Source organism: Haemaphysalis longicornis, unplaced genomic scaffold (assembly GCF_048455015.1).
Source record: "Haemaphysalis longicornis isolate Haplotype H1 unplaced genomic scaffold, Haemaphysalis longicornis Haplotype H1 scaffold_2, whole genome shotgun sequence".
NCBI classification, from domain to species: domain Eukaryota; kingdom Metazoa; phylum Arthropoda; class Arachnida; order Ixodida; family Ixodidae; genus Haemaphysalis; species Haemaphysalis longicornis.
The window spans coordinates 124,533,350-124,561,019 of record NW_027526295.1 but is presented as its reverse complement, the minus strand read 5'-3'; the positions used below and the strand labels follow the sequence as shown (position 1 = coordinate 124,561,019).

At 47.0% G+C, this 27,670-nt stretch overlaps 1 protein-coding gene across 1 annotated transcript in view; it reads right to left on the bottom strand.

Moving 5' to 3' along the window:
• Window positions 1-27,670, bottom strand: part of LOC144167365 (neprilysin-2-like) — a 70,737-nt gene that overhangs the window by 11,349 nt on the left and 31,718 nt on the right. The window contains exons 12-18 of the mRNA XM_077696650.1: window positions 22,885-22,962; window positions 19,517-19,629; window positions 16,907-16,965; window positions 11,732-11,783; window positions 9,332-9,396; window positions 7,811-7,914; window positions 7,099-7,155 (exon numbers count right to left, since the gene is read on the bottom strand). Coding sequence (XP_077552776.1) covers window positions 7,099-7,155; window positions 7,811-7,914; window positions 9,332-9,396; window positions 11,732-11,783; window positions 16,907-16,965; window positions 19,517-19,629; window positions 22,885-22,962 — 528 coding nt within the window. The remainder of the gene's footprint in view (window positions 1-7,098; window positions 7,156-7,810; window positions 7,915-9,331; window positions 9,397-11,731; window positions 11,784-16,906; window positions 16,966-19,516; window positions 19,630-22,884; window positions 22,963-27,670) is intronic.

The following is a 27,670-nucleotide window of genomic DNA, read 5'->3' as shown; positions in this document are numbered from 1 at the left end:
GCACAGTCGGTAGGGCATCAGGCTGGACGCCTGGGTTCAAATACCAGCAAAGGAACAACAACAACAATATCAAGTTTTGTTCCACCGCTACCAACGTGCTACAATAATATCACAGTCGGTAGAGCATCAGGCTGTAGGGACGCCTGGGTTCGAATACCAGCAAAGGAAACACTACAACGATAGCAAATTTTGTTCCAGCGCTCCCAACGTGCTGCGACAGCACAGTCGGTAGGGCATCAGGCTGGACGCCTGGGTTCAAATACCAGCAAAGGAACAACAACAACAATATCAAGTTTTGTTCCACCGCTACCAACGTGCTACAATAATATCACAGTCGGTAGAGCATCAGGCTGTAGGGACGCCTGGGTTCGAACACCAGCAAAGGAAACACTACAACGATAGCAAATTTTGTTCCAGCGCTCCCAACGTGCTGCGACAGCACAGTCGGTAGGGCATCAGGCTGGACGCCTGGGTTCAAATACCAGCAAAGGAACAACAACAACAATATCAAGTTTTGTTCCACCGCTACCAACGTGCTACAATAATATCACAGTCGGTAGAGCATCAGGCTGTAGGGACGCCTGGGTTCGAACACCAGCAAAGGAAACACTACAACGATAGCAAATTTTGTTCCAGCGCTCCCAACGTGCTGCGACAGCACAGTCGGTAGGGCATCAGGCTGGACGCCTGGGTTCAAATACCAGCAAAGGAACAACAACAACAATATCAAGTTTTGTTCCACCGCTACCAACGTGCTACAATAATATCACAGTCGGTAGAGCATCAGGCTGTAGGGACGCCTGGGTTCGAATACCAGCAAAGGAAACACTACAACGATAGCAAATTTTGTTCCAGCGCTCCCAACGTGCTGCGACAGCACAGTCGGTAGGGCATCAGGCTGGACGCCTGGGTTCAAATACCAGCAAAGGAACAACAACAACAATATCAAGTTTTGTTCCACCGCTACCAACGTGCTACAATAATATCACAGTCGGTAGAGCATCAGGCTGTAGGGACGCCTGGGTTCGAATACCAGCAAAGGAAACACTACAACGATAGCAAATTTTGTTCCAGCGCTCCCAACGTGCTGCGACAGCACAGTCGGTAGGGCATCAGGCTGGACGCCTGGGTTCAAATACCAGCAAAGAACAACAACAACGATAGCAAGTTTTGTTCCGCCGCTGCCAACGTGCTACAATAATATCACAGTCGGTAGAGCATCAGGCTGTAGGGACGCCTGGGTTCGAATACCAGCAAAGGAAACACTACAACGATAGCAAATTTTGTTCCAGCGCTCCCAACGTGCTGCGACAGCACAGTCGGTAGGGCATCAGGCTGGACGCCTGGGTTCAAATACCAGCAAAGGAACAACAACAACGATAGCAAGTTTTGTTCCACCGCTACCAACGTGCTACAATAATATCACAGTCGGTAGAGCATCAGGCTGTAGGGACGCCTGGGTTCGAATACCAGCAAAGGAAACACTACAACGATAGCAAATTTTGTTCCAGCGCTCCCAACGTGCTGCGACAGCACAGTCGGTAGGGCATCAGGCTGGACGCCTGGGTTCAAATACCAGCAAAGGAACAACAACAACAATATCAAGTTTTGTTCCACCGCTACCAACGTGCTACAATAATATCACAGTCGGTAGAGCATCAGGCTGTAGGGACGCCTGGGTTCGAATACCAGCAAAGGAAACACTACAACGATAGCAAATTTTGTTCCAGCGCTCCCAACGTGCTGCGACAGCACAGTCGGTAGGGCATCAGGCTGGACGCCTGGGTTCAAATACCAGCAAAGGAACAACAACAACGATAGCAAGTTTTGTTCCACCGCTACCAACGTGCTACAATAATATCACAGTCGGTAGAGCATCAGGCTGTAGGGACGCCTGGGTTCGAATACCAGCAAAGGAAACACTACAACGATAGCAAATTTTGTTCCAGCGCTCCCAACGTGCTGCGACAGCACAGTCGGTAGGGCATCAGGCTGGACGCCTGGGTTCAAATACCAGCAAAGGAACAACAACAACAATATCAAGTTTTGTTCCACCGCTACCAACGTGCTACAATAATATCACAGTCGGTAGAGCATCAGGCTGTAGGGACGCCTGGGTTCCAATAGCAGCAAAGGAAACACTACAACGATAGCAAATTTTGTTCCAGCGCTCCCAACGTGCTGCGACAGCACAGTCGGTAGGGCATCAGGCTGGACGCCTGGGTTCAAATACCAGCAAAGGAACAACAACAACGATAGCAAGTTTTGTTCCGCCGCTGCCAACGTGCTACAATAATATCACAGTCGGTAGAGCATCAGGCTTTAGGGACGCCTGGGTTCGAATACCAGCAAAGGAAACACTACAACGATAGCAAATTTTGTTCCAGCGCTCCCAACGTGCTGCGACAGCACAGTCGGTAGGGCATCAGGCTGGACGCCTGGGTTCAAATACCAGCAAAGGAACAACAACAACGATAGCAAGTTTTGTTCCACCGCTACCAACGTGCTACAATAATATCACAGTCGGTAGAGCATCAGGCTGTAGGGACGCCTGGGTTCGAATACCAGCAAAGGAAACACTACAACGATAGCAAATTTTGTTCCAGCGCTCCCAACGTGCTGCGACAGCACAGTCGGTAGGGCATCAGGCTGGACGCCTGGGTTCAAATACCAGCAAAGGAACAACAACAACAATATCAAGTTTTGTTCCACCGCTACCAACGTGCTACAATAATATCACAGTCGGTAGAGCATCAGGCTGTAGGGACGCCTGGGTTCGAATACCAGCAAAGGAAACACTACAACGATAGCAAATTTTGTTCCAGCGCTCCCAACGTGCTGCGACAGCACAGTCGGTAGGGCATCAGGCTGGACGCCTGGGTTCAAATACCAGCAAAGGAACAACAACAACGATAGCAAGTTTTGTTCCTCCGCTACCAACGTGCTACAATAATATCACAGTCGGTAGAGCATCAGGCTGTAGGGACGCCTGGGTTCGAATACCAGCAAAGGAAACACTACAACGATAGCAAATTTTGTTCCAGCGCTCCCAACGTGCTGCGACAGCACAGTCGGTAGGGCATCAGGCTGGACGCCTGGGTTCAAATACCAGCAAAGCAACAACAACGATAGCAAGTTTTGTTCCGCCGCTGCCAACGTGCTACAATAATATCACAGTCGGTAGAGCATCAGGCTGTAGGGACGCCTGGGTTCGAATACCAGCAAAGGAAACACTACAACGATAGCAAATTTTGTTCCAGCGCTCCCAACGTGCTGCGACAGCACAGTCGGTAGGGCATCAGGCTGGACGCCTGGGTTCAAATACCAGCAAAGGAACAACAACAACGATAGCAAGTTTTGTTCCACCGCTACCAACGTGCTACAATAATATCACAGTCGGTAGAGCATCAGGCTGTAGGGACGCCTGGGTTCGAATACCAGCAAAGGAAACACTACAACGATAGCAAATTTTGTTCCAGCGCTCCCAACGTGCTGCGACAGCACAGTCGGTAGGGCATCAGGCTGGACGCCTGGGTTCAAATACCAGCAAAGGAACAACAACAACGATAGCAAGTTTTGTTCCGCCGCTGCCAACGTGCTACAATTTCACAGTCGGTAGAGCATCAGCCTGCTAGAAACGCCTGGGTTCAAATACCAGTGGATCACGTATGTGTTTTAGGGGCGAAGCACCTTAGGGGCTCGGGCTGTCGGCGTCTGATGTAGCCACCAAACTAAAATACCGGAACACTCCTTCTCCAATGCCTCGCGCTAGAGCGTAACGCATGCTAAAAGCTCACACGGGAACACTCGTTTTCCAACGCCTCGGGCTAGAACGCTTCGTGCTTCAAACACGCGATGCTTTTACAGCAAAGCTGTATACGTCTACCCCCAACGGTTTAATCTCCGTGGGCAAAAACGCCGATGCGCAAAAACCAAAGACGCCGAGCACTCAAGACCGAAACCGCATTATACACTTCATCATAACTTCAAAAGCGCATCATACATCAAAACCGCATCATCGAAACCGTATCATACACCTATACACTGCATTCTTCGTCCCTCCCCAGCTTTCAAGTTAGAGTAGATGGCCCGGTTTTTTTTCATTTGCTTACTTTTACATCGGCGGTCATTTTCTTGTCCGGACAACAGTAATCGCGCTTTTTCAAAGAATGGGGCACCTGAGGCTTTCGCCCTAACAACTACTGTAGGAACTTAGCCTGATGTTAAAATAATAGAATGTTGCGGGTTTTTAAAAGAGGAAAGGTAGAATAAAAATACTGGGTCTGTGGTGACGCAGACAACCTCGAAGTATGGCATTTTATTAGAGATTTGTCGATCATATTGTGGGTGATCGCGTTAAAGAAGTAATTGAATGTGTCAAATGCGGAGCGCAAAAGTACCTGCTATGTTATCGACACCAGAGCGGGCTAATGTGGGTCAAAGACATGTTGGCGCGTTTTTTTCCTTTCAACTTCCCGCCTCTGCACAAGTGCGATTGTTAGTTGTTTGCGCCCCTCTACGGACTCGTAATCAGTCAAGCATTTTTGACCAGCCTCGTCAAATGAGTGCTGGCACCAGATAACAAACGGTAGGACTTAGTGCAGGGACGTAAAGCACTGCACGACACCGCATACTCACTTCTTAGTTTTGCAGCCTTCCACAAGCTGACAAAACTTTATCTGTGCGCCCAGTATCCACCCATAAACGTTAAAGGGACAGACAACCGACTTTTTTGGAGTATACGGTATTTATCTCAAAGGAAAGGGCATCATTTGAAACACCTTGAACTGAAACGGTTTCTCTGATAGAGCGCTATACCGCTTGAAAGCGGAATTTTGAGATCTGCCGAAACGAGTGTTGGCAACCATGGGAGTGAAACGTGTGGCAACATACTTTTAACGGTACGTGAGGGGAAAAGAGGAACTTAAAATGTCCCCAGCCAAAAAATAATAACATGCGGTTTTTTCTATTCCCTTGTGCGCTTTTTATTCACGCACTGAAGCCGACGGAGTTTTTGTATACGTACAGTTGTTACACTACTGTACGTGTACGTGTACGTATAGTGTACTGTATACACTACTCGGCGCTACCTTCCAGTCTTCGGACAGTTTAGTGCCAAACTAAAAATATTTTAATCAGATTTGTTAGAAAGTCCTTGTGGTTACGCCACTTAATAAAACGCTGGCTTTCATGTGAACCGGGGGACATGCACTTCAAAAAATCTGTTATCTGTTCCTTAATTAAGCAACGCGCCGCTCATTGTCCCTTCACGCCGTGCATTTACGCCTGCGGACCCCTCAGTGAGACGAGGTTGTAGAACTTCAGGTCCAACTTCTCTGACGTGACCGGCATCACCTTCAGGGAGAATTAGTTTCGCTTCTTAATAAACGCTAGAGACTTGCTTAGCATCTATCTCGTACAGTACAATAAGGTAATGCACTGCGGATTGCTTTCCGACATCCGAAGAGCGATCCCGAAGGCAACTCCGCTATGGTTTTCAGAAGTCGCACACATCCCAGTTCCTTCACCTTTATTCTAGCCCGTCTTGTGATTTTTACGGTATCACGAATCAATTTCAGTGACGCCAACTTTGATACGCAGTGCAGCTACACCTCTAATATTGGGAGCCCTTTAGTAGATTTGCACCTCCTGTAGGAGTACTCTAGTATAGTAGACTACCTAGACCTCTCTTTTGCGATAAGAAATACCGCCCGCATGAAATCGCTGTAGTCACTAGGCTACCGTGCAAGTACTAGGAACGGTGCTCGCCATGTTACCATGACCGCGGTGCATTAGTCTTTGTACCCACTAAGCCTGCTGCCCTTGAAGCGAAATAAGAAATGTCTAGGCCATCGTGGCGTCAACGACCATTAAGCACTGCCATAATTTAACTATGTCAGGTGATTGTGGCGGTGCTATATTGTGCAAATAAATATACAGATGACGTTGTTCCTTCGAGACGGTTGCAAACTCTGTATACCTTAACTATTCAAAATGGGGGAACTCTTAGCTGATGTGGCACTTTGTGACACCGGTATGGGGCTTCCGTTTTCAAGAGTGGCAACCCCTGAATAATGCGAAAATACCCCAACTGAAGGCGTCCACGTTGCTGTTGTGCTGGTGTGGATGAAGTGCATGAATTATGTGCATGAACTGTCAGCTTCATGCACGAGACTAATCGCCCAGACACTAGGCTATGGGATTACTTAAGAAATGGTTACTAGAAAATGCCTACCCGAAAAAAAACCACCGATACAGTCGCCCATATGAACGGGGCGATCTGACTTACGTTTTAATCGTAAGCTTACGAGCAGCAAACCTATACATGGCTCATTTGGTTACTGACTAATAATGCTGTCGGCAATGCGCTCACCAGCAGCGCCCGTCAGGGTTATACATTTTATAATGTGCGACTTTTACTTCATTTGGACGGTGTGGCTTAGAACTAGTACACAAAAATAGCTAGCTGACTGATTGATTGTTGGGTTGAACGCGCCGACGCAACGCAGGCGATGAGGCGCGCCGTAGTGGAGGGCTCCGGATTAATTTTGACCACCTGGGAATCTTTAACGTGCACCGAAATCTCGTACACACGGACGTTTTTGCTTTTCGCCTCCATCAAAAAGTGGCCGCTGCGGCCGGGAATCGGACCCGCGTCCTCGTGCACAGCAGCACAACGCCTTAGCCACTGAGCTACCGCGGAAGGTAAAAAAAATAGCTGACGATCAATATGCTCTCTGGTGCGAAATCTGAGCAAAGCAGGAACTGCAGTCTGCTCGGCGACGGTGCGTAGCTGCTGCGACTCGTGAAGCGATCGCCTCATCAACGAACACATAACGGTGCCCGCTACTCTGGCCTTATATCGTAGCGCGTCGCCACCGGGGAGCACGTCTCGCAAGGCACACTCGGCATACGGCCCTACCCCTCGCACTTTCGCCATTCTCTCCTCCGCCGCTTCTCTGCTCGCTCTATTCACGGTGTCCACTTCGTTCTCTCGGTTACACGGAGGCCGACGGCGAGGGATGCGCGAAACCACAGCAGCGGGGGTTTAAGAGCTGCGCTCTAAAATAGCTCGTGAAAAGTTTTCATACTACTTGCCTGGAGGGCGACCTGCAATCCAGCGTTTTCTTCTATGGCAGCAAACATTGACATCCCCTGGGTGAGAAGAGATATTCGTTTGTCATGGGCAAGCATGCAGCGATCCGCAAGGTGCACTGCTCTATACTCATGAAGGGGGCCCTCAAGCATCACCAAAGGGAAGACTCGCGTGAGGTATGAATAAAACCTTATACGCTCTATGCCGCGGACGCATTCACAGTGTAATCGGTGTAAGCCTCTAACGTTTTCGTCTCTTGAAAACGACCTAAACATTTGGTAACTCACTGCACGATAGTGGCACAATCGAGCGGTAGAAAAGCGGTTGATTAGAATAACGTCAAGCATATTGAAAGCCACTGATAATGCCTTCCTATTATTGTTTTAACTAATTAACATAGTCCTCAATATTCATAAATATACTCATGCTCGTGCTCAGCAGCCCAACGTCTTAGCCACTGAGCCACCGCGGCGGGTAACAACGAGCTCTCGCTCCGTTTCTCAATTCGTTCGAGGTTCCATTCCTGGCAGTGCCAGTTACCTTTTTTTATGCTCGGGAGCTTTTCCTTGACACCAGCGGTCGCGAAACAACCATTTGCGGTTCGAGGTAAAAATCGACACTTTAAAACATACTATCAGCCTATAAATATATATATATATATATATATATATATATATATATATATAAAGAATCCAAAACACGCGGAAACTGTACCTTGCGCTGCTTCTTGTATTGCCCCTCCAAGCATTTGGCTGTTGACTCAAAGTTCGAGGATGAGTACTCGGTCCAGAAATATTCGTCGGGCCTGAAAAAATTTGCTGAAATCAAAGCGTACCGCGTTAATGGTGGCATGAGTAGATGTTTTGCATTACCGTTACCCATTTCAAGTTAGCATCGAACACAAAAGGAAATAACATTCATTATTGTTACAAGATGACGACGAAAAGTAGGCAGTGGAGCGTAGCTCTGCGGCCCCCATTTACGAAGAAGCACCCAAAAACCAATATCTTCCGGCTGACTCACTCGGCAGGGGCACACCCAAGCTCTCTACTTCTGGGCATGTAGTTTTTGTATCTCTCTGGTCTCTCTCAGACGTTAAGAAGCTGCGTGTTGTCGCGCCCCTGCGGGATCTCCCATGCATGCCTTGTACATCTTTTAAATACAATGTTCGCATCTTCCATTGTTCGTCTCATGCCTGTCCTTCTGCCAAGCATCATGGCGCCGGGATGTCGCGGGCCGGAATGGGGATTATGTCGCAACATTCACCAAACACATTACGCTGCAACAGGACAGATTTGACACCACCCATGAAACATACGAACGATGTTTTAAAATCTGCACGAGGAGGCCATGAGAGAGCTCGCGCGGACTAGTTGCACAGCGAAAGATTCGAATTCGCATTAACTGTTCTGCGGGCTATTTATGCTGATGTCAGGTAATGCAGATATAGGGCGAACGCTAACGAGCATGTTCAGGAGAAAGTATCCAAGCCCCTGTTCCAGGAAAAAACATTTCAGTACGGTGCACTGTCACATGTACCAACTTTTCTTAAGGCTGACCTGCGGCATTGAAGTATGAAAGTTAGTGAATGGTCGGAACGTTACTGGAATCTGAAATATCCCGCATGCCCCGTTAATATAAATGCTAAAGCTTTCCAGCTAGGCACACTGTTTCTCACCTACACGAGAAAAACGGACGCGGAGCTTGGCACTCAAGTTTCTACCATTGCCCTTAATCTACACATTTGAATAAACAATGCGCGCATTTTCTACACCGGCAGAGAAATGTTTATTAGAGCAGTAGACGCTGTTTCGTCGCCCGCCAGGTGGGGACCTCTTTGTCCCGGAATCCCTGGTGTTGGCGGACTGTTTCGCCCGGTCTGCCAGATGTTGGTTATCCGGGTTGGAGAGGGCCAATCGACCCTTCCACTTCTCAAGTAGTAAAAATATTACTGTACCAAGCACATACGTCCTAATTTAAATAAAACATTTTCCTTCGCGCTAAAAATCAACCGGCAATTTGCAAAAGTAAACTGAAACGCTGTTCATAGGCGTGGACAGTGACCGTCACTTTGCTCTTTGTGCTTGACGCATGTTTTGTCCAAACAAGCATTCCATGGCTTTTCCGTCAGGCCATTACCACGTATTGTCTAGCGATGTCTAGCATTCACACAGCGAACGATGTCTAGCATTCACACAGCTCAGCGAAACATCACAACCTATTCTGGAAACTCACTTGCGAATGTAGCCCTAAAGAGGCAGCTGATGAGACGCGGGCCAATCCTCGGGATATGAAACATCCTGCGAAATATTTGCATAAAGATCGAATGAATCTGAATGAGAGAAGGAGCCGTAATGAGGAACACAAACGAATTCTCGCTGACATGAGTAGGGCGCTGTGAAAACGATGACAACTAAGAGCGGTGTATTTCAACATTCCGGGGTGCCAGCTGTGCGGTGCCAGATGTCGCAGCTCTTCAGGAGGCCCACTCTTTTTGCGGCGGCTAATAATGAGCATATTCACCTGTGCACAAGCAGAAAACGGTATTCGTGTGCTGCTAATGCGGGCAACGGTTCCCGGCAAGCGCTCAACGCAACGGGTAACATGCTGTGATATTTCCTGTCACGCGAAAAGGATGGGCGAAAAAGCGAGAGCAGACAGTGCATGATTCGCGCTTATAATCACCGAGCGGCCAGCGTATTCAATGCTCTCGCACGCTGCACGTGACAGCATTGTTACATTCAACGACATCCCCGAAGCGACGAATGTGCACCGCTTTTGTGGCCTGACAAGCATTAAACGATGCTGTTTTGGAAAATCACCGGATATTTACAGATTTTGGGGGATTTTACGCACCGAAGTTACATTTCGGCTTTGATCCGGTGCACTTCTAGAGCTATAGCAGAATTTCAGCCATTAGGGATCTTTGTCCTGTGCCAAAATCACCAAACGCGGGCCTATTTTCGTTTTTCGGCTTCACCAGAAGTGCAACCGGAATCGAATTCGCGTCTTTGGGCTCAGCCGGTGACAGTTTAATTCAAGGTATACAATTTGTAATGAAGGGTTGTGGGAAGTCTCTCATGTGAAATTTTGGAGTGCGTGAGCAACTCATACCACTGCCTCGCCCACTTGAGGCATCGCCAGCCGCACGCGCTTCGCTCCGACTTCAGGAGCCCGCAACGTGGCGCGCTACTCGTACGCCCCTCGCACACCGTCACAACAAAGCTTTTTAGCACGAAAGTGCTAAAAGCTTCCCGGATACGCGAAGATATCGATGCGTCATATCCGTCACGGAAGTTACTCCAGTACAATGAAGCAAGCGGCTTGTAAAGGGTGCACCCTGGCACACAGGGTATCCTTGCGGGGAAGATATCTTTAGTGCTAAGGAGTATTATACTTAGGGTTGTTCGTTTTCGGGTTTTATATTTCAACACGAAAGTGTTTTATGCCGCGATACCCTAAGATTTCACTGACGTCATACCCGTCACGGAAATGACGCCAGTACACCCTCTGCAGATGCAACCCGCTAGAAAGGACGTCGCTGCGCCAAACACACCCACAAGACAGCCGCCGACCCGCAAATCAAGCTCAGCTGCAGATTTCGCTGCACATTTCCCTTTCGTGTTTTACCGTTTCCTATGACAGAGGAATCAACCACAGTTTTTCTTTTTTTCTCTGAACGTCTCACAGCAACACTTGCTGCTTGCTTCAGCAGCGGTATTATCGGCCTATTGGTCCCTTTTTGTTATTTCAACTGTGCGTCAGGGCACCGTCAATCCCGCTCAGAAAAGACGAATTGCCCTCCATTTAAAGGGGACTCCCATGATTTGCAAGAATATACAGTCTGACGCGCCATCATCCTCACATGCCATAACCCTCAGTTCATCTGCATCTGATTTATAAGCGTACGTATTTCATGCACACGTTTTAAATGCAGAGCATTTCAGTAACTCACGATGTCACCCGCGTTGTCCCGTCGTAGTCCGCACCGTCCTTGTCCGCACCCCTCCCCCTACACTATATAAAAGAAAATACTATCCGGCGCCAGGTTTCGATCCCTCGACCCTGCGGGCGGAACGCAATGTGCATGGCGCTCTACCGACTGCGCCCCAAAGCCGACACAAAACGGGACGCTATGAACGCGCCTTATATCGTTGACTCATTCAAATTACTGCTGACGAGCGCTCTCTCGTCAGCAGTTGCCACAAGTGCAACTACATTAACGTAACGCAAACTACTTAACGTCGTGCGCCCCCGGAAATGCCATTTGATCGTGCCCCTCGCGAGGGGGATGTTTATACAGGAACTCCTACTTCTAGCGGACTCCTGGCGCCCTCTTTCTGCCATTGTAGAGACTATGAGGCGGTCTTCGAAGGGCGCCAAATTTTATGTGTCCCCTCTTGTCGCACGCGCGAAATCTACGCCCCCCAAAATATGGTTCGCGCTTCTTGTACGAAACAAAAAAGTTGCAAGTTTGCGCCTCGTCCAGTCCGCTTTCCACACCGAGCACAACACAAGAAGGTACTGATTAAAAACAAAGCAAGCGCTGCATAACAGGCGTTCTAAAAAGTTTTGCGAACATATATTTTTGATGACGCTTGAGCCTGACCGGCTTGCCGTCATTTGCTCACCCACCTCTCGCTCGGCGACGTTGGCACCGACAGGTCGAAGAAGGCCAGTGGCATTACTGCGCCCACGTGACGGTGCAAGGAGAAAACAAGAGAGTGCGTGAGATGTCCGCCTGTTGTCACGTTATTGCTTAGCAAGAACAACCTTTCATGAAGAATAATACTAATACAAATCTGCAGAAATTGAAAAAAATTTCTACTAATGCTTTCGAAGGTAAGTTGCGCTTGCTGTGAGCAGAAAGAGGGGCACGGGAAAAAAACGTAGTCTTTCACATGCGCCGTCTTCTTGTGAGAGTCTACGTTTTTTTCCCGTGCCCGTCTCAGTGTTCACAGCAAGCGCAACTTGCCTTCAAAAGCATGTTACACCAACTAGCCCGACATCAAGCTGTACTGAACTTCATGCCTACTAATAAGTAGTATTCTTATGCCGCCTGTCTAGAGATAGATTTCTTTACAGCCAACTACGTCTATGAGCACCGAAAGGCGTTGGATTACTTTACTATTTTAACTTTTCTTTGGTTTCCTTTCGCCAATGATGTGATTTTCTACCATTGTTGTGATGAAGTGCCCGTACATCGTTAATTATGTTTCTTTTTTCTACGATGCAAGGCCTACTGCACACCTGGTACGTTTATGCTTTTTTTATTGTTATTTCGAACGTTCCTTTGCAGACTTCATTATGTAGTCTTAGGTTTTGGGGGGAGATGTATAAGGTGCATATTTTTTATTTTGTTACATCATTCTTGTGAAATTTTTGTTTTTTTTTCTATTTTTCCTATTTTATTTCGCTTTTAAAAGTTCTGTTTGACCAGTTATCGCTATTTACGCAATTGTAATTTCCAAAGGTGTTATTTCCCCGAAATATGCATTTTTATGGAAATGCAGGGCATTGCACGCTTAGCTCATTTTTCCTATTTTTTATTCGTAGTTTGCGCGTTCTTTTGAGAGTTTTCTTTTAGTCTTTGGTTCTCGGGGCAGATGTATACGATGCATATTTTTGATTTTCTCATATTGCTTTTGTCAAAATTGTAGTGTTTGTATTTTTTGTTTCTTGTTTTTTTAATCTTGTTTTATTATCCTTGGTTTATTTTGAGGTTGGTATTAGTTGATTATTTGCCGCATCAGACCACCCTACCGCGGCCGAGGGCTGTGCAGGTACGTCAGCCATAGTGCGCGCCGTGCGCACTGCTTCTTCTAAGCCTACATGTTCGTTCGTAAATTTCATTGCTTAGCCGAACACTATTACTGCTATGGGTTAATGTACACTAAAATTAAACGCAAAGAGCTCGTTATGCAAGCTTGTAAGTAATATTTCTTTGCGTTGGTTTTCTCATCCTTACGCAATCACAACGAGCTGCCCATAATGCGTCGTAAGTGCAGTCCGGAAAAGTAGCTAGTGAGCCGCATTCATTCTTTCTCACTCTATAGCTTGGGTGAAGTGTGCGTTACAATTATTATCAGTGCTATTCTAACGCGGCAGCCTTTCTAACGAAACAAAATTTCATATTGTCGTCATGGCCGCTTTGAACGGTTCTGTTTCTTTGCGTCCGGGAGATGCACAGCACCAACTGCTTGGCTAATAAAAGCATTGCAGGAAGAACGGACTGTGTGGGGTCTTGAGTGGACGCCCACGTCCACTGACATGAACACAGTTGACAACGTTGGAGAAAATGCTGAACGACAGTGTACCTTGTGTTGATTACAGCCCAAGTTTAGGCGAGCTTCGGGAGGCATCATAAGAGAAAGGGACAACCCCGCTAACGACACGCATGCGCTGGTCCTTTGTACGAAACTAAGCCTCGGCGCATGGCAGTTGTATCGAACGTGCGAGGTGCTTCAACCATGAACTGAATATGCGAGAGCAATGAGTGACCCGTTGTGATAAAGCGGGCGTCCAGCGTTGCAGGCCGGGCCAGAAAAACTGATGGGCGCGTTTTGCAGAAGAAGATATTCAGAAGTTAAGGACCGTGCTGTTAGAAAATGCAGAGCCATGGGCAAACGATAAAGTTTCCCGTGTGGCTGTGCACAGCCATTCCAAATGCATGCCTGTGAGTGCGGTGTTCGACCTTATATGAAATACGCGCCCCACTGAGCTGCACAGTGGCGCGACATCCACAATAACGTGTAGCGCAAATCTCTAAGGGGCACCCAGCGGCGCTCAGTTATACGTTAACGCTGTTGCATTCACAACTGATAAGAAGTGTTTACGTATCCTCTGATTTTTAACGGCGAAGCTGCTGTAGATCAAGTCTTTTGTAACTGTGGGGTTTACTGCGTCAAAGCCTCACTTGGACGAGGAGGCACGCCGTAGTAGAGGGTTCCGGATTAATTTCGACCCCCTGGTGATCTTTAACGTACTCGGAAATCTAGACACACGGCGTTTTCGCCTTTCGCCTCCATCAGAAAAGTAGCAAACGCGGCCGAGATCGAACTCGCGTTCTTGTGCTCAGCAGCACAACGCCTTAGTCACCTAGGCACCTCGGCCGGTAGGGCGAGTCTCTTCGTCCGTCTACTGCAGGTCGTGCTTCAGAAACCGGTTATCAGCCCCCCTCTCCATAGAGGACGCAGTGGTCACGCACGCCAGGCCCGGAGGGAGAGTGGATGATATTCCCACCGCTAACGTTTATCTCCCGATTCCTTTGCACCATCCGTAAAATGTGCGCAGCAACGGCGCTGCCCTTATCGCGCGAGCGCCTGTTGACGTTCCAGCCCACGAGAGAGAACCACAGCAGTGGAGTTCACACTGACTGGAAAACGTGTTTTGAAAATGTAAATAACAATGAATTTACAAACTGAATAAATTACAACTTGCTTCAGTTGTCCCCCATGTGATTAATTTATCTCAGCATGTTTGTAAAATACAACCGATCGCGAACGTGTCATACAATTATGGCCAATGAACAAACGTTTCGAACTACACAGTTTGAAGTCATGTAGGCGCTGAGGACACCATCGCAGATATGGTTGTAACAATAAGTGTACTTTCGCGAATCCGGGAAATATCACTGTCAGTAGTTCCGCGAGTGCCGAACTCGAAAGCGTACCCGCACCACGCGGCCGTAGCAGGCTCTAGCAGTGTCTACCCTTACTGGAATTGCAACCACCTTTATTATTATTTTTTTTAATATGTTTGTTTGCGACCAAGAAGTTTCCTGCCGGCTTACGTACTTCAAAGGCAAAGGTTTAATTCTCAACGACTTCATCGCTTACTGCAACATCGTATTTGTGTCTTGTTCTTTGCTTCCGTTTCGTCGTCTTTCAGCGTGATTACTTCCTGCTGACTGGCACGCGCCAGAGCTTCCCTAGGATCGTGGTTCCACGCTTGGTACGCGTTTGTTCTACTCACGTGCCGTCACGTTCAGGTCGCACGCAGCAGGCACTATTCTATTACCTGTGCGTTTCGAATTCGTCTTTGAAAACGGCCACATTCGCACCTAAAAGCTCCGAATTCCTGACGAATCCCTTTATAGTGCACGGGCTACAAAGAATAGAATAACGCCAGCTTTTGTGCCCCCGCTGGAAGCGTGTGCTGATGTCATTGGTAGCTCACTGGGTTCCTTGTGTACAGACTTGAGTTCAAATGTGTATTGTTATTAACCTTTTACCGCGGCGGCTATTTCCTTGACCGCACACCGAGGATTTATCGCACAAGGAGGCACCTAAGGCTTTCTCCTGGCGAATACATAAGCGAATATCTGGCGAGTAGACAAGCTCGGCGTCTCATCTCCCACTAACTCAACACAGAGATCCCTGTATTTCGCAGCGCTTACTGAATTGCACGAAGGTTGGAAAAAGGCACAGACGGCATCAGCAGAGCCTGGCAACGACTTCACAAGAATCTGTTCAAGACAGAAAATGAAAAAGCTGTTTGGGAAACTACGCGCGCAGTGTGGTTTCTATTTTCTTCGCATGCGCTACAGTCAGAACTACTCAACGACAGGAAAAGCTTCACTATAAATTGAAGCTTTTATGACCTTGACGACCTAGTCCACCTACGAGAATCCCAATCCACTTACAACGAACCGAATAGTTCAAATTTAAGGCACATTGGTCTTTCCCACAAAGATTACCTCGCAGGCTGGCATGCGTCAAATGTAAAGGAAACGGAAAAAAAAAATCTGCAGAAATTCAGAGAATTATCTACTAACGCGTAGCATGCTTATGCCAGTTGTCTTGAGTCAGAACTTTTTGGAGCCATTTTTTTTTGTTTTTCTAAATCCTGTATGACCAATTATCTACATTTACGCTATTATAACGATAAGAATAGGAACATTTGCGGAATCTACATTATTGTGGAAATGCAGGGTGTATAGGGTTTGCCATTTTTCCGTAATTGTTTATTATCTTTGTTATTTTTACTTCTCAAAATTTGGTTCTACCAATTATCTTCATTTAAGCTGTTATAACGATTACATCTGGAACTTTCGCGGAATTTGCATTGTCGTTTAAATGCAGAGTTACACCGTTCGTAATTATTTAGTATTTTTGTTATTTTTTTGTATTTTCAAAATTTCACCCGACCAGTTATCTCCACTTACCCTACTATAACGATTACAGCAGAACTTCCGTGAAATCTGCATTATTGTGTAAATTCCATGCGTTATACGTTTTACCATTTGCGGTGTTTCTATATTTTTCTAATTTTTAAGTTTTTCAAATTTTGTCTCCCTTTATTTTATTATAGCGATTACATTGGAACTTTCGCGAAGTCTGATTGATTGATTGATTGCAGGGTTTAACGCGCCGACGCAACGCACGCGATGAGGCGCGCCGCAGTGGAGGGCTCCGGATTAATTTTGACCTCCCGGGGATCTTTAACGTGCGCCGAAATCTCGTACACACGGGCGTTTTTGCTTTTCGCCTCCATGAGAAAAGCGGCCGCCGAGGCCGGGAATCGAACCCGCGACCTCGTGCTCAGCAGCGCAACGCCTTAGCCACTGAGCTACCGCGGCGGGTACGAAGTCTGCATTATTGTAGAAATGCAGGGCGCTACATGGTGGCTCTAAAGTTCCAATTTATCTTCACTGCCCGGAAGTTCTACTGGGCAGTGCTGCACGTCACTGGGCGCCAAGTGGCTTGCGTTGAAGCCGACACTCGAGACACGATTCATTTAAACGCCGATAGCATGAAAGAAATGTTCTTTACTACCCCAAATTAGAGGGGGAGGTCCAAGTCTACTCACCGACTGCGTTCTTCTGCGCGTCAAATTGGCAGTCGGTGTCAAACAGCGAGAATTCTCGCCTGCAAAGGGCGAAAAGACACTCATTTATGAAGAGTCAGAGTCGTCAACCTTAAAAAAATTGACAGCGAACAAGTGCTTCTATATCAAAGATTGAAACACTAAGCGGGTAAGACGTAACTAAATACGCATAAGCTCTGCTTGCAGGTACAAATGGTTAGGCCATCATGACAATAATGACCCCTACAGGAGAGTAGGCCTAAATAGAGACGGAAATGTGGTAGTATGGAGGTGCGTAGTCTAAAGAATATAAGGAAATCACGTTGTCTCAACAGTGAAAAAGTTAAAATTCTTGCCCAACCCAACTTGCCCTGGTTTCTGCGCTAATTACCCAGTTGTAATTACTTTTTATGTATTAAAACATCATTACACTTGCCAATAAAGTCGATGGGCAGAACAGGAACAGTGTTGAAGCTGCACTCAAGGATGATTGGAGAACATTTATTTGACAAAATTTTCTGGTGGTTTAAGTAAAAATAAGTGTAAAAGAAAGAGACTTCCAAAGTACACTGTTTTTTGCACTTCAGGTGAGGAATCGTAGACTGGGCCGTGGCCGCTTGGTACATAATTTCGGGCATTTTAGGTTTAATGGTAACTTTCCTCGCGAGCTCTTCGCGTAATTGATATAAACGTGTAGACGAGTATCTCTCAGTGCCACGGGACTGAAAAAGAAAGGAAGAAATTTTTTCATTTCTTGTAGCTTTTGGCGATAACAAACAAGAAATTGGCATAGGTAGACCGAATGGTGCGCAGGGGTAACCTAAGGGGGCCAGCCACACAGGCGCGCCACAAATAAACAAACGGGAGACGCGAAAAACCGCTATGTGCAAGTTACCGCACGTGAGAACGTATAGTGCTAATCAATTCACAAGTCAGTGAGTGCGAGAGGGCATACTACCCGCCCCTTCGCAGAGGTGATCAAACTATAGCTGTGTACTCAGCTGCGGATCGCAATGTAGTAATTCATAAGGGATACGTCAACCGTCGGGTACGGCTTCTTGCTGCTGTTACTTCAGGACCGATGTGGAATTCTGCTATTCAGGAGGTAAGAAAGGCTTTAACAAAGTTTTAGTTTTCACGGCGGGGGAGACTATTGAAGGGCCCTGTAGAACTGCCCGATGCGTGACTTTATCGAGGCTTTGGTAAAATGTAAGGCTAGAATTGCACCTGTATCGGCCCGTGGTGGGGCGGCTATGCTGTCATGAAAAAGTTGAAGATGACGTCATTAGTTGAAATCCCAGCACGAAAGAGAAGCATTGTGGAGAGGAGAGAGTCTTTGATTTAGGTGATCGAGGAGGCGGGCAAGTATGTTATGCTTCAGAAGTATTCCGATACAAGATTTGAGCGAAATCGGCCTAACAGTATGCTCAGAGGTTTCCCTGGGTTAGGTAATCAAGAAATTTTTGCGTGAGTCTACGTTTGAGGCAGAGTACCGGCGTCCTAATGTTCATCAAAGTTGTAGATAATATAGTATCGGAGATTTCGTATACGTTACGCAAAATTTTGTGCGTTAGTTTACAGTGACTTCCGCCTCCGTGATGTCTTGATATTCTGGAAGGGGGTGTTTGGCACCAGTGGGAATATACTTCTGTTTACGGCTGATGAGAAATTGCTGTTGTGTACTAGGATAGCTGTGTATTAACTGCGTAACGCGACTAGTTTGCGGTGTTTTGGGCTGAGACGGGTGGAGGAGGTGTCTAATAAGGGACCATATGCGTTTAATAATGAATGTTCCTCGTAATTCATCGCGAATTTGTCCCCGTGTACTAATTGCCGGTTAACTCGAAAATTCTTCCACCTTTTGGGTAAGTTTTGCAGTTTTATTTCTAAGGCTTTTGTTGCGCTTTTCTGGGTAGCGGTTTTTCATAATTAGCAGGTAACTACAAAAAGAGGGCGTTAAGATCTTTTCTCGCCCTCATTCATGACAGTCACCGTCGACGTCAGGGAATTTCCGGCAGCGGCTGCGGGAGAGGCCGTCAAAGACCCGTACGCTGAAGGAACATTCGGGAAGGTTCCTTTGTTTAGGGGTCTTCCCTCCTAATTTTGTGAGCCAACATTGTTAACAGATGAGAGGACAGTTCCTCTGCAGGCCAGGCATAATTCAGTCTCTGCGCAGCCATCAGTTTCCGAATGACAGGGGTCCGCATTTTTCGCAAACTCTGGAAAAAGGAAAAGATTTTACTACGTGTCGGTGCTAATATCAGTGAAAGCGGGGTAAGCGTTTTCGGAGATATTCTGCTACTCGAGCGAGCTTCATGTAGTATTTCGCCACTTGCGGTAAGATAGTAGTGCTAGAAAGATAATGCAGCTCGCGAAGTCTTCCAGATCTTTCGAACGCGATGGATTCCCGCTTGTTTGCATCGGAACGATTATAATACGTCATTGTGAAACGACAGTTGTCGGCTGTATTCGGTTCGTTAGTAGCATGAATGGTTGCTTGTTTCGAAATTACCCCCTCTAACCAGCCAAGGCGAGATCTTCAACCCGCGGATCTGGCAAGTCGGTGAGGGCCGGAATACAACGTGGGTTTGGCTAGTGGTGTGTGATTCTTACCTCCGCTTGACCAGCAGATGGCGTTTCTTGCTCGCCCAGTCGGCTGCCATGATCTCGCTCACTCCGAGGAAGTACTCCAGCGGGTTGTTCTTCCACTGAACCTTGGCGCCTATCTGAAATAAAACTCCCCTCCTTCAATTTGACAACTTTTTTTCTCAACAAGTTTGCTTTTAAAACTGATCAATACTACTATTTTGAGGTTCATGAAGCAGATGAGCTTTCATCAGCGGACCGCATGTCGTCGTCGTCATCGTCATAATAATAATAATAATAATCATAATCATCACCACCACCACCAGCGTATCTACGCCTACTGCAGGGCAAAGGCCTCTCCCATTATTATCCAATTACCCCGGTCCTGTGCTACACCCACTACACAACTAAAAGTTTCGTATGACTCGATTTTCGTAAAACTCGAGGAGTTTTGAAGAGTTTGGTAAAACTCTTGTTCGTATGACTCGAGCATTCAGAAAGAAAAGTTTAGGACATTTCAAGCTCTGCCACACCATAGAAATCACATTTCTGATCTTCCGGAAACATCTAACCCACACATAAACATATTGCCCAAAAATCGACAGGTAATTAGCGTAGTTGTAGTAATGCAATAAGTAATCTTGCCAGGCCATAAAGGTGTGGTTATTCCCGCTAAAAATGTGCCGCTTCACAAGAACCACAGCAGCAGTACACTTGCAAGTGCCACAGGGGCACCACAGAAGGCGTCATCGACTAATTACAAGTCACTAAGAACGCCCACGGATGCTAGCTGAACTAATTATACGCTCGTGGTCGAACTGCAGTTTCCTTGTGCTACGGCGCGGTATGGAAGGGGAGCACATGAGTTTGGTTTGGAGGGAAGTTTTCTGATGGAAGGAGGACGCCGGTGAGAAGCCAACAAGGAGTTCCTGGGCTTTTGCACCCGTAATACCAGCCTGCCAGAGGAGGGGAAGCATGGCGCAAGGAGCAAGACAGCAGGCACGAGCAAAGTACGTTCCCTTGCTGTTTAGGCGGGATGCCCTGCCGGCGATGCTTTGCAATGCAACGTAAAAAAAAAGAACGTTATCCCAGAAAGCCGTGAGATTGATTTCGCTGTAAACATAGATTTCAGCGTTATCAGGATTTTTACTTGAGTTGTTTTAACACTGTGCAGCGCAACGCCGAACCCCATTATGACATTCATTAACCAGATGTCTTCTAGAACCATAATGATTACAGTATTCTATTAGTATTGCCACCTGCAATATCACTATTGTTATAATTAATGTCAGCCTATTTATCATTTTATATTTTTGTGTCACTCCAAGCTTTTGCATGATTGCTTGAATAGTTGTGGTCGTTCATGCGGCAGGAGCGAACGGTTGATATTTTGTTTTGCAAAACATTACTGATGAGCCGTTCAAGCTCTTGCCTTGCGCTAAATTTTTAAACAATCAAACCACATGAATGAAGTTGCACAGTGAAGTTTCACGGCAGAAAAACAACTCACTTAAGTGCTTTTTTTATAAAAACGCTTAGGAATGGGCTCCGTAATTGTCTACTAACATAGGTTTTTTTTATTTTCTCGTATATCTTTGGGCCACCGCTTAGATTTTTGAAAGAATATCATGAAGCAACACTGAGAGGTCCCTGGCTTCCTGAATGTAACCATGACGTCTGCATATCTGATTTTGCTTAGATTTTTTGTTAATTTTCTGCCTTCACGTGGCAAATTTTTTTAGCAATTCGCCAAGCAAGCTTTTTCATTTTGAAATGTAACCTCTTGCCCTGAATGACGCCTTAAAATAATATAACTTCTCTTCGCGGAGAATGGTAGCGCTTATACTAATTTTGTATATGTTCTCCAAAAGCAGTATAGCTTCCTGGTTTACCGACTACCACTGAGCTCCTAAACCTAGTTACATGGGTATATTCAACTGAGCTTGCAGAAACTCTGGTTGATTACCACGGACGTGATTTACAACAAAAGAATGACTCCTAAGCTTTGTTTCATTGGTTATAAGCGGAAGGTGTCAGTTTTCCGGGGAGCTTTTGCTTGGGCAAGCAATTTTGTTATAACTTGGTGGTATTCGACAGGGCTGCAATTCTTAACCAGACTGACACCCTTCGTTGCTGGTTAGAACACTAACATTTTTTTATTGTGTTGGTAGCTCTAGAGATGCTGGACAGCTTCAGAGAAACTTCGGAACTCTACCTGGAAGAACTCTATTCCATCCGTAGGTAGATCCTAAAGAAAACGACAGTCGTCTCCAGCAGATTTTGCTGCTTACACCCAAAATAACGCCTTCTTTCGCTCGTCTTGCGTTAGCGCTGGATCTGCTATCGATTTGATACAGGCAGAACTGTTCCATGACTGAGGATTGCTAACGAACAAATCAACAAGACGTATCTCTGCCGCTTCTACTAACCGAACCTGGCGTTTGCTGAGGGGCCACTTTTACAATCATTTAAAGGCATTTAAAGTCCCTGTCAAATGCCATCGCAGTCCTCCTTGCTCGCAACTTCCTGTTTTAGGATATTACCGTTATATTCGCCATGTTGTAGGCACGATTGCCACTACCCTTGCTTCTAATTTACAAGATGTGAAACAGTGCAGCTAGCCCCTCTTAATGATTTTCGCCTGTACCGACGTCTGGTAGCCGCTTTATCAGACTCTATTATAGTGTTTCCGAAAAATACCTCGTTCGGCTTCGTGATGCCTGGACTTTTTAGTTTGCGTACTCGCGTTCCGAAGATTGGCGACATCTTGGAAATCAGTGCGGATTACGATGCCTCTGTGAGTGGCCTTACCGTATTGCCCATTCGAATTACGGAGCTTCGCGATACCTGATCGGGCTTCAGGCCGTTCAATTCATGCTCCACGTCAAGGTTATTTGGCCTTCTTACACGCACAACTTCAGAGGCTTTGCAAACACCCGAAAACTGGCGCCACAGATTGCCTGTGAACACGTTGAACTTTCTAAAACGCACGAATGACTGAAATTTGTTATTGAAGCAATCGTCACGTAGTTGACGTGTGAGCGCAGCCCGCAGTAGTCAGTGTAATTTTCTTTTATTTCTGCAACTACCTTCTTCGAAATTAAAGGCTGCTGCTTTTGGTAAGCATAGTGCTTTTTTATTTGCGCTAGTTGGCGTGTCCCGACTGAATAGATAATTTAGGCTTTTTTATGCTAGTTCTGTGCGCAAGTGATCAGGGTTAAGAGTCGTAATCCCCCAATTTGCATTTCTGTCTTAACAGCTCCCTCACAATTCACAACCAACAAATCCTGACTAGATAACGATGCAGGAAGCATGCGGCGCGCTGACTACAATCTATTCGTTCACTCTTACGCGAACTAACCGGTTAATTGCGACGTAATGAAAACGGAGCTCACCTCCTTTGCCTTTGTTCTCACCAGCAGGTTCATCGAATATCGCGCTGGGTAGAAAGAGTGGAGGCCGAGGCTCTGCGCCTGCTCGTAGAGTGTAGTATGGAGCACAAAAGTTAGCGTCAACGCTCCAAGAACAATAGAATACAAGCAGCCACACCCATGGGAAAAATATTTTATGGGTATTTTTTATATCACCTGTTCTCTAAAACTGTTTATGATAATAAAATAGTCAACAACGCTGATATTACTCATTCAGTGAAAGCAACCTGAAGGCAGCACAATAGATTTACTAGTCAAGGTTTTGTTGCAACAGGCAGACCTGCACGAGCGCACAACGCTCCATCGTGGCATGTATTTTTACCCATGCCAATCTTTTGATATGTTGTAAACTAGAAAGTGAAAACGTTGCTCCCAAAAATAGAACTTTGGGGGAAGAAGCAGCTTTTAAAACAGCGTCGTCGGCACTGCGTGAAAGCAACAATAGCACAACATATGTATGTTTCACTATTGTTCTCCACCGTTTCATATTACAGAGTTGTGAAAGTCCGTAAACAGACATTCGGGATGAACTTCCTGAACCAAAACAACGAATTTCGAAAGCGATGGAATAAATTAAACCGTAAATATAGTTGCTGCAACGCAAGTCTATGAACACTTCCAAGGCCACAGCCTACACACAGTACATAAAACTATATTATCACGGGTTTTATTCGCTGCTAACTGAAGTTTTTGTACGCTATACGCCATAGAACTTGGGTGCAGAGAACGTTCGCCTCTATTTGACTTGACTTTCTTTCTACAAATTTATTGTATCGTTACCTTGATATCAGGCCACCTTGTGAAATGTTGCCCACAAAAATGCTCTTTATACGTCTCGTCAATCACAAACACTCGGTAAAGGGTTTACAATCAAACGAAGAATTAGGTTTTGCACAGCCACTGTTTTTCAACTGCTACTTTGTGCGTGTAGGAAAGGAAACACCTGCAATATATATATATATATATATATATATATATATATATATATATATATATATATATATATATATATATATATATATATATATATATATATATTGAGAGAGACGAGCTGTTCCTTGAGGCCGCGTTTATTAGCTGCTGATTCCGACCGTTCCGAGGAGGCCGACCCCACGATGAAGATGATTATCCGCAGATGATAATCACGATGGGCGGCTAGATTTGAGTGATTGAGGAGCATACCTCTTGGTGACCAGAATGGATAATGATGATGCCAGGTTCACGGGGAACAGTCTCAATGCACATCCCTGATGCTCACACTTTTTCCCCCGCGGCTGAAAGCGGGCGCCTGCCCGCAGAAGGTTACGTTTGGCGACGGTTGAACGGTTTCAAGCGGGAGACATGCACTATCTCTGTCCCACGACAGCGACGGTCTGAAGGGTTAACTGGTGACACGCAATAATTGACTGGAGAAGTCTGGTCGATGACGACGTACGGACCAATGTACCGGTGCAGGAACTTCTCGCAAAGTCCCGGTTTTCTAACAGGTGTCCAAAGCAGGACCTCTTCACCTTTCGAGAACTTAACGGAGCGATGGGTGTCGTCATATCTGCCCTTTCGGTCTTGCTGGCTCGCATCTGTGTTTTGTTTCGCCATACGTCGATAATGGGCGATCCGATTGATGAACTGTTCATGAAGTGGCGAAGTAGCGGAGACTGGGGCAGAGAAAAAAACGGTGTCGAGCGCAAAAGAGGGCAGGCGGCCGAAAACGAGAAAGAAGGGCGAGTAACCGGTGGTGCGCTGGACAGCGGTATTATAAGCAAATGTAACGAAGGGAAGAATGATGTCCCAATTTCGGTGGTCGGGGCTGACGTACATGGAGATCATATCAGAGAGCGTGCGGTGGAACCGTTCAGTAAGTCCATTCGTCTGCGGATGGTAGCTAGAACAAGTTTTGTGGATGGTATTGGCAGCGCGAAGAACTTCTGCAACAATTTGTGAAAGAAACGTCTTGCCGCGGTCACTGAGCAAAACTCGAGGTGCTTCATGTCGCAGGATAATGTTGCGCAGGAGGAAGTCGGCGACTTCGTGAGCACACCCGGACTGTAAAGGAGCGGTCTCTGTGTACCTGGTCAAGTGATCGACAGCAGTCACGATCCAGCGGCATCCAGTCGATGTTAAAGGTAACGGCCCGTACAGGTCTATGCCTACTGTGTCGAATGGAACAGAAGGGCAAGGAACCGGCTGCAGAAAACCGGCAGGAGGTGTCGTTTGTCGCTTGCGCTGTTGACACAACGCGCAAGAGGCGACGTACTTGGCGACGCTCGTGGAGAGGCCAGGCCAGAAAAATCGACTCCGAACACGGTCATAAGTCTTCTGGAAGCCAAGGTGCCCAGCTGTTGCGTCATCGTGAAAAGCCTCTAGTATTGGAAGGCGGAGCTGACGAGGAACGACAGGCACCCATTTATGACCGGAAGGATGATGATTGGCGCGGTAGAGCACGCCATCAATAACCCGAAAGTTGTTCAGCTGGCGTCGCAGCCGGCTATTGGGTGGTCGCGCCAAGCCACTCAGGCGGTCCATGAAAGTTCGGCAGTATGTATCGGCCCGCTGAAGCGAAGGCAGCTCGGTGGCCGTCTCTACTGTAGCATGGTTGAGGGGTGCCATGGGTAAACGTGGCGGCCGTGGCCCGGAAGACGCAGCTTGCGACGGGGAGGATAACGGGCATCGCGAAAGGGCATCCGCATCCGAATGCTTTTTGCCGGACTCGAATGTAACCGTGAAGTCAAACTGCTGCAAACGCAGTGTCCATCGGCCGAGGCGCCCAGATAAGTTTTTCATCGTGGATAGCCAACAGAGGGCATGGTGATCCGTAACGATGGTGAAATGACGACCATAGAGGTACGGGCGAAACGTTTGTATAGACCAGACGACAGCGAGGCATTCCTGTTCCGTGATGGTGTAATTCTTCTCAGCGGGCGTCAGTGAACGACTGGCATACGCTATGACTCTTTCTCGAAGCTAAGCATCGCGCTGGAGAAGAACGGAAGCAATGCCACACCCACTGGCAGCAGTGCGTAATATAGTAGGCGCTGAGTCGTCAAAATGACACAGGACGGGGTCAGAGGTAAGTGAATCTTTCAGAGCTTCAAATGCGGCTTGGCAATCATCCGTCCATATAAAGGGCACGTTGGTGCGCAAGAGCTGATGCAGGGGAGACGCAAGGGTGGCGAAGTTGCGTATAAAACGCCGGAAATATGATGCCAGGCCAAGGAAGCTTCGCAGATCTTTTTGTTGAAGGGGTCGAGGGAAATTAATAACGGCAGCTGTTTTGTCCGGATCCGGGCGCATTCCATCTCTGGAGACACCGTGTCCGAGCACCTTAATACTCTTGCTCGCAAAATGGCATTTTTTTGTGTTAAGTTGAAGTCCCGCGTTGGACAGGCAAGTAAGTACCTCGTCAAGGCGCTCAAGGTGCTGTAAAAATGTGGATGAAAAGATAACAACATCGTCCAGATAGCATAAGCAAGTTTTCCATTTTAGGCCACGAAGCGCAGTGTCCATCATCCGTTCGAATGTAGCCGGGGCATTGAATAGTCTAAATTGCATTACATTAAATTCGTAAAGACCATCGGGGGTGGTAAATGCGGTTTTTTCTTTGCCAGCTTCATGCATCGGGATTTGCCAGTACCCCGACCGAAGGTCCAGACTAGAGAAGTACCCGGCCCCCTGTAGACAATCTAAGGCATCGTCTATGCGGGGCATAGGGTAGACGTCTTTCTGCGTGATCTTATTGAGTGCCCTGTAGTCAACGCAGAACCGTACAGAACCGTCTTTCTTCTCGACGAGTACCACTGGGGAAGACCAGGAGCTAGTCGACGGCCGAATAATATTGCGCTTGAGCATGTCAGCGACGTTGTCTTCGATGATTTTTCGTTCAGACGAGGAGACGCGATATGGCCTGCGGCGGATCACAGCTGACCCATCCGTTTTAATTCTGTGCTCGGCTGCAGATGTTTGCGGGAGGCTACATTAGTGTGCGTCGAAAGACGCTTGGTGCTTCGTTAGGACGTCCAGTAATGACTTTCTCTGATTAGGCGTCAGGTCTTGACTGATAGTGGACGCAAGAGCCGAATTATTATCAAGCGGGCCAAATAAGTTCTGACTGGAAGGGGGCACGTCACCGGAAACTACTGACGCAGGGGTATGGTCGGCAACTGAAGCTATAGTGGTTCCTTCGGCCAGTAATATCGCCTCATTCGTAGTGTTCAGTGCAGCAAGCAGCGCACACCCGCACGCAAACCGAACAAGGCAGGTTGGGATGGCGATTCCCTGGTGTAAGAACCGGGTAGAGGGCACCACCACAACATCACCAGCGTTAATTTCGTCCGAGGAGACCGACAGAATTCCCTCACAACCAGCTTCCAAAACATGATCACATTTCAGCTTGAGTGTGTGCTGTGGCGAATCTAGGCAACTGGAATTTTCAGTGTCGTCAATACGGATGGCGGGTTCACGGCAGGAAATAACGGCAGAGGCAGAGGAAAGAAAGTCCCATCCGAGGATAAGCTGGTGAGCACATGGTGAAAGAACAGCGCATTGAATAGAATGGCGGAGTCCTCCAATTAATACGCGCACGGTACAATAAGCGGAGGGCCTGATGTCCTGATTATTTGCGCCATGTAAATAGGGACCGCCATACGGAGTCTTGACCTTTCGCAGACGGGAACACAGATCAGCATCAATCACAGAAATACTAGCTCCAGTATCCTGTAACGCTTCCACTTCAATTCCTTCAACGAGAATAGAT